We start from the raw sequence: 12,155 nt of genomic DNA, 5'->3' as shown, positions 1-12,155 counted from the left end.
GATCCCGCCGAGTCCTGTTCCCGGAGCCAGTCCAGGGACGGAGATATCCCGGTCAGAAGCCGGTGCGCTCGCTGTGGAGACAGGTCCGGCGTCCATAGAGAATGAATGGAGCCGTGCGCACTGCAGAGATGAGTCCGTCTCCATTCATTCTCTATGGACGCCGGACCTATCTCCACAGCGTGCGCACCGGCTTCTGACCGGGATATCTCCGTCTCGTGACCTGCTCCGGGTAGCGGGACCCGGCGGGATCAGGTCAGTATAAGGGGATCTAGCTGAGGGTCAGGGGTGACAGGTCTCCTTTAATCTAGACGTTTTTCTATGTGGTCTTCTTATGGTGCTTTAAGCTTCCATGCTTGAATATACTAGATTGCTAAAAGTCTAGCGAGGTATATGGGGCTGGAAGTGGAGTATAGTAGGTAACTGTCTAGGCACAAATCGATTGTACATAACTGTTCCTCTAAGTCTCTATTTACCTTTTTGTGAGCACTTACTGCCAAGCGTATGCTTTTTGGAAACCCTGTCCTAGGCAAAAATGTAGTGATTGTGTGTTGGTGTCAATAAATCTGGTAGTTTCACCTGCATGTAAGCTGTGGTGGCATAAAAAAAAAATCTACTACACATATAGGGGGGCATTTATCATGTATGTCGGTCTAACGAAAAGCCCAGCCCCGATGCCCCATGTCGCATTTACTGAGAGCCGCAAACCTCTCCGTAAATCCAATAATACTGAGGCTGGTATAGATGTTCACCATGATTTACAGTTGCAGCATGATTTTCACCATGATTTACAGTTGCAACATGATTTTCACCATGATTTACAGAGGCCTAAATCATGATAAATCAGGCACGGGAGGAGGCCAAACCAACGTATGCTAGGTGCACTTTCGAGAAATCCCATCCTTTTTATCAATTACTAGTAAATACATGCTTCTTTTTTTAACTTGGCTTGAAGCGACACTGTATTCACTAACCCACTTCCCCAAACCTCTGGTACCATCCATTTGATTAGAATAAGTCCTGTCTTAAAATGCACATGGTGCTTTGGTTAGTGAAGAAAAATTATCTTTTAATTTGCAGCAGCCGAGTCAATGTGGTGTGGCCTAGAATGTCTGTGCTGTAGGCCTGCAACGTCTTTCCTTTCTTCCTTCCCTCCCTCCTAATAGGAAAAATCCTGCCCAGGGGTGTTGCTAATGATGAGGTGGGAGGGGAGGAAGAAAGGAGTGGCATCACAGGCCTAGAGCTCAGACACTCTAGGCCACGCCACATTGACTCAGCTGCTGCAGATTAAAAGATCATTTTTTACCCTAACCAATGCACTGGGCACATTTTAAAATACATGACCAGAAAGGACTTACTGTCATCAAACGGTACCAGCTGTTTGTGGATACAGTATCACTTTAAAGTAGGTTCAGACTTGCCCATGAAAGTAACAAGCATCCTCCAGTGAACCCAAGCACTAAATCAATAAAAGACCCATTATTCAACAGGACTCCAAAGGTGTGAAGATAAATCCATTTGAAGCTGACTTGTCAATGACTTGCCTCTAGAGTCTATTTATTATTAATAGTCGCCACACCACTGTATAACATATGCTTCTCTTTATTAAAATGTTGGTGATGGATACAAACATAAATGCAACAGCTGTTTGGCATATCTTAATAGATTCTTCTGCCCGCCAAATCACAAATTCAGTGTGAACAGAATTTTAGATTGTGGTTTTGCAAAAAGCGCTGTATATTTTTGTAACATATGGTGTATTCTCTATTTTTAGGCTCAGCTGAAAGGAAACCTAATAGACCTAGCAAAGGTTAGTATATGTACTCATACAATCTACACAATATACAATTTACAACAAAGCGTTACACAACTACATTAAAAAATCAATAAATAAAAAAGGCTATGGCCCAGATTTTTGAAACTGTAAAATAGAAACTGGTGTGACTGTCCAAAGCAACCACTGCTGGAATTTCAGAGCCGGTCTGTGATATGACAGAATTCATTACAGAAAGGGGGGTGGAGAAAAATAAAAAAAAGTTATAATCACCTGTCCCGGCGCCCACGCAGAGCCACGTCCCGCTCCTGGACCCCGCCGTCTGTCTTCTGCGCTCCTCTCCGGCTACATCATCACCCAGCTGATGATGCCCCACTTAGCCAATCAGTAACTGGGGCAGGACACTGCGGCACTCACTGATTGGCTGAGGTGGCTAAATCCCATCATCTGTGACGTTGAGTCCGGGTCCTGACGTATCTTAAACCTGGGAGATGACAGCCGGGGTCTGGGAACTCCATGATGCGGTGCAGCAGGGGCTCTGGGAGCGGTAACACAGTGACATGATTTTTACTTGATGATGGTGATAGGAAGAGCTATAAAATCTTAATAATGGCAAGCATAGTCACATGTCAATCACAGTTTAGATTTTCACGTGATTTTCACAGGCGAGTTCAACACCACAAAAAAACGCAGCTACTTTCATGCGAATTTGCTGCGAGTTTTGTGCGAGAAATACGCAGCGATACGGTACATGTGAAGGCACCCTTAAAGCGACTCTGTACCCACAATCTGACCTCCCCAAACCACTTGTATCTTCGGATAGCTGCTTTTAATCCACGATCTGTCCTGGGGTCCGTTCGGAAGGTGATGCAGTTATTGTCCTAAAAAACTACTTTTAAACTTGCAGCCCTGTGTCAAACGGCCGTGGCTTACAGTATCTGTGCCCTAACTTTGCACCACCCCTCTGTCCCTCCTCCCCACCCTCTTCATCTTTAGGAATGCCCCTAGAACATTTTCTCCTGTCTGAACATTGCACAGGTGCCTTAACGATCCAGCCCATATGCCGTGCTTACACAGGTGAGGAATAGAAGATAATCTGCCTGTAGCATGAGGAGGGCGGGGAGGAGGGACATAGAGGTTGTGCCAGCCTAATGCATACACAATCTAGGCCACGGCCGTTTGGCACAGGGCTGCCAGTTTAAAAGATGTTTTTTAAGGACAATAACTGCATCACCTGCCAAACGGACCCCAGGACAGATCTTGAATTAAAAGCAGCTATCCGAAGGTACAAGTGGTTGGGGGGGGGGCAGATTGTGGGTACAGAGTCGCTTTAAGGTTTCTAAACTCCACTTTGTTGATATAAAACTCATGTCACTGGCAGAGAAAAGCAGCGATTTTAACGTTGCAGCTAGCAGACTGAGGAGACCATAACGTCCCTCGTCACTTTTCCAACCCAAAAAAAAAAAAGCTGCCTCTTGTTCGTACAGCGCGATGTGATCTCATTAAGCAGTCGTCTTTACAGACGTGTTATAGCAGAGATGGCATCTCTCTTTGTTAAGAACAATAGGGGTGAGATTATAATTCATGTCACAATAAAAAATCTACTATGCCATGTGGCAGCGCGACTGGCGTTTCATGGGTGCCTGTGCTTTCTCACAGTTGCAGGAGGCAATCAAGGCTGGCAAAGGTGTGACTGCAGCTATTGACCTGTGCCGTTACCATGGAAACAAGGCTCTGGAGAACCTACATTGCTTCCCTCCCTCAAAGGCCAGATCTGCCTTAGAGAACATTGTATACGCTGTGACCAGATTTCCATGACACTGCCAGCAGACGATTCCTGCTGTTTAATTTAATTTTATTATTTTTATTTATTTTTATTTTATTTTCTAATTGTAAAACCTGATTATTCAGCAAATCCCGGGGTAGTCATCGATGGACTAGTTTCCCTTCAGATTCTCATTCATCACATTGAACAATGGATGTACAGCATATTTTTTTTATCTTGTTTGGATTGCTACTGATAAAAATAGAATAAGGAAAAAAAAGGTCAAATCATTTTCTCTTGTCATGCCAGAAGCACACTTGAGGCTGAACTAGTAGAAATAATTAATGAGGTTTGCTGCTGTGACCTCAGCAAATGGCCAGGAAATAAGTTCTTATTGATTGGACATAGCCAGGGATGGCGCCAGCGTGGTGGCCTGTGGTTTTCCTGCTCCTGGGAGGACAGAAGGGGTGGGATTCTGCAGGTGTCAATAGGAAATCTCTTCTCCAAACTGAGTTCCACAATACCATGCAATGTGTGCCCACATCAAGGACACTCCTCATTACCAGAAAATGTGAAACGCCGTCGTCCTAAATATATAGAGGTGCCCTGAGCGTCTGATTAAATCTGCTTAGCTGTTGAATTCTGCTACAGAAGAACCACAGCCCTCTCCAGTTTACATTTTATATCATGTTTTGTCAATAATAATTATTTCAAATGAGAAAAGCATAGTATAGTTACTGATCTGTCTGCCCAAAAAGAATGTTCCAGCATTGCCAAGATGCTCTATAATTCCCGGCATTTCAGTCACTGTTGTGAAGCGCATCAAAAGTTTTCTAGATTGATGATTTTTATTTCTATTATGTTTTATTAAAGGGCTAAAATAAGAAAAATTAAATAATCTAAGAAGTGTAAATTGTAAATTTCTTTCTAAAGCAATGAAAGTTATCGGAATAAACATTAACATGTCTAGTGTGTACATTGTTCTGTTCAGAAAAAAAATATGCTATGCTATTTTTATAATTTATCTTTGTGAATACCATGTAAAAACCAGTCGGAGTTTGTTTATATTAAATGGATTTTCTCCACTCTACGGTTGTCATCTATCTATGTTTTTTTTTTTGTTTTTTTTTACACTGATTAAAATTTTGACAAATTTAAAGTGCGCAATCAGCCGATATGTGTTTGTTCATAGGCTCTATTACACGGGGAGATATCTGCCAGATTTGGTGAATCTCTCTGTGTAATAGCGCCAGAACTTAGTTTTTTTGTATAGATGGAAGAGTAGTAAAGGTGGTGACCCCAGAGTGGAAACATCTGTAGTCATTTTGGCCCAGGTGCTAGAATAGAAAAAAAAAAAGAACACTCTGTTTTTGCCGGCGTATTCCGCTATCCGGCAAAAGAAGTGACATGTCACTTCTTTCGGCGGATAGCGGAATACGCCGGTCCATAGAATCGTGTCTATGGAGTCGACGGAAAGGCGCGCGGACAGACAGCGGAATTCCGCGGACATCCGCGAGAATTCCGTAGTGTGAACCCACCCTAACAGAGGAACTTACCACTTATCCGGCATGACAGGAACACACTTAGGGAACACAATGCATTATACCTTATTAAAGAGGATGTACCACCCGGTACATCCTCTTTAACCTGAACCCACGGATCGACGCGGCTCGCTTAGAATGAATGGAGCCGCGTCATACAGGGGAGGGAATTCCTTCAGCATCTCCGTGCCGGCGCCGATCGATCCGCGGGTTCAGGTTAAAGAGGATGTACCGGGTGGTACATCCTCTTTGAGTGGGGCCACAGTGCATTATACCTTATTTAAGGGGGCAACGGGTGCAGTGAATTTAAAGGTAATAAGGGGACACAGTCAAATTTAACGTGGGGTCACAATGCAGTATAACTGAAGGATCACAATATAAGTTATTAATGGGGCATAGTTCCTTATATCTCATTAATGGGGGTTACAGAGCATGTCTGTGCCAAACTCTGGTATGGACTCATCTCGGGCAGGTCTCTTGCCACCCTGTGTAGGAAAATGAAATAGGGGAACCTTTAAGTTAGTGGGGCTGGATGCAGTACCCTGTGAAATCAGGTCTGGGAGCGTTACTGTGGAAGGAAAGAGAGGACAAGGCAATAAACCAGTATCCCCAGTTCAAAAAGCTGCTCCATGGAATCCTTGTGACTCTTTAGACCTGTCTATCTATAACCAGTCGACAGTATCCTTCTTGTAAAAATGTATTTTTCAGTGATAGCAGGTATAACATTCTGTGTTTACTGTTTGAACAAATGTGAATCACAGAGCTTGGCTGTGGTAACTATGAATCTGTAAGATTATACCCAGAAAGCACACAACAAAAACACCACATCATCATGTTTAAAGCGTTACTGTCATTTGTGGTAACTTTTGACGTGTCATCAGACATGAAAAACAAAAGAAAATGGCCTGCAAAACAAATACCACTATTAACACTATGCAGGTGCACGCTGCCATGGCTAACATACAGACAACAGAAGGGTCCAACAACGTCTGCAGTATGGTAAAATGGTACATTGTATTTAATAAGATAGTTTGCTAAGAACCTCCTTTTCAAAAATATAGCAGTTTCTAAACATACAGTATATATTATGTATGCTAGGTGTTATCAATTGCAGATGCTGCTTCACCCTTCTGTTTATGTCATTAGACATGTCAAAAGTTACTGATCGCAAAGGGTCTCATTTTACTGATCTAGTCGGGAAAGAGAGCGCTCCATTCCCTGGCTGGCCAAATATCCATCTCTTTCCCTGCATAGACTGTAATGTAGTGAGAGAGTTGGATATACTGTAATTGACAGCTGAGGAGAGAAACACTGCTGCACACTCTCCCAGGGTGTGAATTCATGGATTGCATTGGGTCTTGGGCGTGAGATTGGGTGCGATCAGTAACTTTTGACATTTTAAAAGTTACTACAAATGACAGTAAGGCTTTAAGAAAGACCTTAACAAACAATATACAAAGTAACAAATGTATTAATGCGTTAGCTTAATTTGATGTATGAAAGCTATGCTGGCCTCTCATTTATAAACTTGCTTGATGAAGGTGTCCCTGTACTTTGAAAACTTGAAAAACTATGTATATATTCTTTTTATTTTTATTTTTTTCTGTACATCCTAACATTTAGTTTGTTAGATGAAACTTTAGTGACAGAATATAAGGTATTCACAAGCCTGGAACCTGAGCCTGTCTCTGTTTTGTTCATTGGAGATGATTTTTGTGGTTTGCATGCATGCAACGTGAGAACGTCGTTGACAAGAAGGCTGAGTTTACACAAATGATCTAGATTGAGACTCAGCTACCTTTCTTCCTTCTGTGGTGTAATTACAGCCCAATCCGGAGACAGCTAGCACAGCAAACAGATTTCATTACATCGCTCACTTAGACACTTGAAGTAAAGTTATTTCAGTTAAGTTATCCTTTATCCATCATCTCACCTAGCGGAAAAAAATGTCAGGAAGTTATCACACAAAAGCTTGTTGCGTTATTCTGTGCAGGAAGGGGATTTTGTCTTCCTCTAAGTTTTTTTGCGGAATGTGGTAAAGTTTTCTCGTAAAGAAACTGATTTTCAGTCAATTCTCTTAAAAAAAGAGTTTTTTTAGCTGTTGATGAGGCATATAAGTTTAACCCAAGAAACATAGTTCTCGCCCATACCAAATTCTTTCAGAGTCCTCCACAAAAATCCCCACTCCACCCTGTCAAAGGCCTTCATCGCATCCAATGACAGGATGGAGTGGGGACCATCGGCGTCCACCTGGGAATTACAGAAAGCCCTTGCAATATTATCAAATATGGACCTTTTTGGAACAAATCCTGTTTGTTCTGCACCAATAATGTCAGGCGCAATTTTCGCCAGCCTTCCTGCCAAAACCCTAGCCCAAGTCTTACAATCAGAATTGAGCAAGGAAATTGGCCTGTATGACTCAATCTTTTCTGGGTCCTTGCCCTTTTTCAAAATAAGAACAACATGTGCCTCCCGCATTGAATCCTGGAGAATGCCTTTTTCACAGGATTCATGAAAAAACCTCCAATAGTACCAGCATTAAGACATCCCCGAACTCGCGGTACAATTCCAACGGCAATCCATCTGCCCCAGGAGCAGAGGAACCTTGTGATCGACAGTACAGCAGACCTTAACAGTCATAGGAGAATGGTCCGACAGAACACGGGCTTCATATGACATATTTTTTATCAAGGGAAGAGCACAGGTGTTGCAGAATACAAAGTCAATTCTTGAAGCTGTGTCATGTGTGGCGCTAAAGCATGAATAAGCAACCCTTTCTCCATATAGACTTTGCCATACATCCCTCCACCCCAGCTCCCCGATCAGACCCACCATAGGACTGCTTCTTGTTCTCTTAACCCTATTACTCCTGGTCCTGTCTAGCTGTTCATCTAAAATAGTATTAAAATCCCCACAAATAATTAAGGGAAGGTTTTTCCTTCCCCATAATGAATCTAGTAAGATCCAGCAGAACCTGAGGGAAAAAGGGTGGAGGAATGTAAAAAAAAGCCAACACCATCTCTTTGGAGAAAACTTTACAGTGTAAGAAAACGAATCGGCCTCTGGGGTCCTATTTAACCTTAATAGGGAGAAAGGGAATCTTGTTATGTATAAGAACAGAGACCCCCGCCGAATAGACCGAGTATACAGCATGATAATCATAACTCGCCCATTTCCTCTTCATTCTACCCATCGTTTCCTCCGTACAGTGGGTCTCAAGTAAGCACAGAACAGCTGGTAGATGTCGATTTACTAAATCAAATGCTGCTGTTCTTTTTACCTGTCCCCCTCAGGTTCCAATATAAGATATTGAAAGTCATTGTTCAGAAAAAAAAACAAAAAACAATAACCCCAACCCCACTTCTGTGCCCCCTTATACTAAGGGAGGGGGAGGGTGGACTGTCCTTGCCGGACTTTCGGCTGTACTTCCTGGCTGGGAGGGCCCAGAGCCTGGCTGGGTGGAGATCCTTCCCTGTTCTTTCTTTTTTTATGCAACACGTGGATAAGTTTTACACTGATATATTTGAAGTGCTGGAAGCAGGGCAATTTTCACTAAGGAGTGAGGAGTGGGGGACTTACTCCCTACTGTATAGTAAGGTATGGAGGGAAAAATTTGTGGGCTTAGGGGTTTCACAAACAGCACGTTGTTGTGGAATAATAGTAGTCTATTAGAAGTCTTAGGGGATGAGGTAGCAAGATTTTGGACAAAGAAAGGGCTAAGGTATGTCTCTCAAGTTTGGGAGAGTGGAATATTTATTTCATTTGACACATTTTGCACAAGGTATGGTGTATCGGAGGAACATATACTATGGTATAACTGGCTTCGCCAAGCCTTTCATTCTTCTAAGGACACAGAAGCACTTATGGTAGAGTCACACGAGATAATAGACACGATTTGTAATAATGCACCAGGGGTGAAAGGTTTAGCTTTAATTTATAGATTATTGGTAAAACAAAAAAAAAAAGTCCCCCACCTGAGCAAAGTGAAGCCACAGTGGGAGGCTTTTTTCGGGGAGATACCATCGCCTCTATGGAATAATATGGTAGGTAATCTGAAACGTGGATCAGTGAGTCATTCACATAGATTGATGCTTTATAAGTTGTTTTATTTGTTATATAGATCTCCTAAGGATTTAGCAAAGTATAGTAAGGGTGGGGAATTTCTTTGTAAGAAATGCCATAAAAAAGATGCAGATATGTTTCACCTGGTCTGGGCCTGCCCTCAAGTACGTGGGCTGTGGGACAAAGTGTGGCAGTGTGTGTGTCGTTTGATTAAGAAAAAGGTGGTACCCATTATCGAGGATGCTGAAATAGTTTTTTTTTTTTTTTTTTTGGGGGGGGGGGGGGTTGTTTAAAGATGGAGGGGTTAATTCCATTATTAATAAGGTTTTGAATTGTGTAAAAGTTCTGATCGTACGGAAATGGATAGATGATCGACCACCTGGAATCCAGAAATGGAAGACTTTAGTGTCCAGAGTGGAGAATTATGAGGGAATCCTAGCCAAAAAGTCTCATAAAGCTTGGGGGCGTCACCTGAGAATTTGGAAGTATTGGAGGGAGGGTTCCGAATTAGAGATGTAGTGGGCTGTAGGTTACCATGGAAATGTCCGCGACAGGTGAGTTCTGTGCATGAGCCCTGTTCTGATTCAGGGAGGCTTGTGCATGGAATTCGCCTGGTGTGGACCATAGTTACCCAATCCTACGCTGGCAGTGGAAACTGCATGCCAAAGAGGCAAAAGCAGCATATTGAAAAATAAGCTTTAAAAGAGTTAAATGCCATGGAGTCCAGCAATGGGTTTTCTAAGGAAACTGAATAAATATTTTAATTTTGCGCACAAAAGGAAGGGGGGAAAAAAAAGTGTTTTTTTCCATTCATTTATTGAAATCTGTTGAGTATTCATGTTGTTTTTACGTAGATTTAACACTAGAGATGAGCGAACCGGGTTCGAGTCGATCCGAACCCGAACGTTCGGTATTTGATTAGCTGGGGCTGCTGAACTTGGATAAAGCTCTTAGGTTGTCTGGAAAACATGGATACAGCCAATGACTATATCCATGTTTTCCACATAGCCTTAGGGCTTTATCCAAGTTCAGCAGCCACCGCTAATCAAATGCCGAAAGTTCAGGTTCGGATGGACTCGAGCATGCTCAAGGTTCGCTCACCTCTAATTAACACACAGCAGATTTATTTAATAAGTTTCCACAGCTTAGAATCTGTTCCTCTCATCTGGGGTTGTTTTGGTGGCAAGCACATATCGATCAATTGGCAGTAAAATTTTTCAAAAATTTGCAACAATTTTTTTTTAATGTATGCCACTCATGCTGAAGCCACTAGCAGGCATCATGTACAACCAAAGGTATCTTGTAAAGCTGATTTACTTCATATGACTTGTCACAAAACTTCTGCAAACTGACTCCAAGTAAAACAAGTGAATGTGTGGTTAGTAATATATATACATACATGCCTGCCACTTTTTTAAGTTGTGCAAAATTTACCAGCAATTTTGCATACAGCAACAAGCCTTGGCCTTCAAAAATGTTATGTCTGTGAATCGCCCCCTTCCCGTGTCCCCCCCACCCCCGCACGTGTACCCGGAAGTGTGGTGCGATATACATACCTGACGCGTGTCGACCCCCGTCTTCTGTCGATGCAATCTTCGGGAGGCCGGCCGACTTGCTGCAGCTGTCCCGCATGCCGGTCCCCCTCTGCAGCGCCATCAGCTGCTCAGCCGCGATTGACTGAGCGTAACTGTGCTCAGCCAATCGCGGCTTAGCACAGTTATGACGCAGAGGCAGAGGGGGGCGGCAGGAGCCGGTCGGCCCGGCCGGCCGGCCTCCCGAAGATGACGTCTCTAAAGAAGATGGCCGACGGAGTCGGTCGACACGGATCAGGTATGTATAGCGCACCACATTTCAAGGTACACGTGCGGGGGTGGGGGGACACGGGAAGGGGGCGATTCACAGACATAACATACATTACAAAGTTGTATAGCTTTGTAATGTGTGTTATTCTGTGAATAATTGCTGAGCGCCGCACTACCCCTTTAATACCAGGTGTCAATGTCCGTTCCTAATCTTCAGGAAAAAGCAAAGGTCAAAAACAAGCTGAAAATCAGGAAAGCTGCATACTGGGCAGAATAAACGTTAGTGAGGATCGGTGTGAGCAATCATACATTAGGTGTCTGTGGCCAGTAGATGTCCTGAATAAAGTGGTATACCATTTTTCTGACTGGTCCCCTGCTCTGAAGAGCACAGATGAGGAGAGAAGATGGTGGAGGCACGGGATCAAGTGAGTTTTTGACACCCTGTAGTGATGATATGTACATCCTTCATGTGACATTTACTGGCCCCACCAGTAACCCCATAATGCAAGCAAAAACTGCTAAGGCCAGTGATTGTCTTCAGTGTCAACTATGCACATAACATCAACGCTGCAGGCCACTGAAGCAACAGCATCCGCAGAGCTCAAGTTTTGATGAACCTCAGGAGCAATATTACCGATACAAGCTGTTTTTATGATCAAACTATAAGCAACTCTTTTCAGTCGCAAAATTGTAGCAAGCCTTCCTCAAGTATCCTCAATATTGAACATTATAAGCCATTTAATGATTGTTTCTTATTCTGCGTTTACACAAAGCGATAATTCGCCCAATCGATCGTTTAACGATTTTGAAGCAACAATTTGGTTTTTATAATGATCAGCGTTTAGACTAATAAATTGTTAGAAAAATTATTATTATTAAAGTTATTACGATCGTTTTTAAGATCGCTTAAGCCCATCTTTTACATAGGGTAAATCTTTGAAAGACTGTTTACACGAAGCAATCAGCGAATTTTTAGCGAACGACGAACAATGATTTAAGAACATGTTGAAAGACCAAAATGTCCGATTTTTCGCTTGTCGCTTGATCGTTTGCTGTGTTTACACGGAACGATTATTGCTCAAATGCATTAATGCATTATTATTCAAATGCATTAAATGCGTTATTGCGAAGATTCGAATGATAATTGTTCCGTGTAAACGCAGCATAAAAGTCCCTTAGGAGGACTTAAAAAGTGAAAAAGGAAATTTTAAAAA

General features: G+C 42.7%; 1 protein-coding gene across 1 annotated transcript in view; it reads left to right on the top strand.

Annotated features, from left to right (window-relative positions):
- Positions 1-4,621, top strand: part of PDSS2 (decaprenyl diphosphate synthase subunit 2) — a 129,809-nt gene extending 125,188 nt beyond the window's left edge. The window contains exons 8-9 of the mRNA XM_069973615.1: positions 1,772-1,807; positions 3,431-4,621. Coding sequence (XP_069829716.1) covers positions 1,772-1,807; positions 3,431-3,589 — 195 coding nt within the window. The 3' untranslated portion in view covers positions 3,590-4,621. The remainder of the gene's footprint in view (positions 1-1,771; positions 1,808-3,430) is intronic.
- The last annotated feature ends 7,534 nt before the right edge of the window (positions 4,622-12,155 follow it).

Source organism: Dendropsophus ebraccatus, chromosome 6 (genome assembly GCF_027789765.1).
Source record: "Dendropsophus ebraccatus isolate aDenEbr1 chromosome 6, aDenEbr1.pat, whole genome shotgun sequence".
Taxonomy (NCBI): domain Eukaryota; kingdom Metazoa; phylum Chordata; class Amphibia; order Anura; family Hylidae; genus Dendropsophus; species Dendropsophus ebraccatus.
This window is presented reverse-complemented; position numbering and strand designations above follow the sequence as displayed.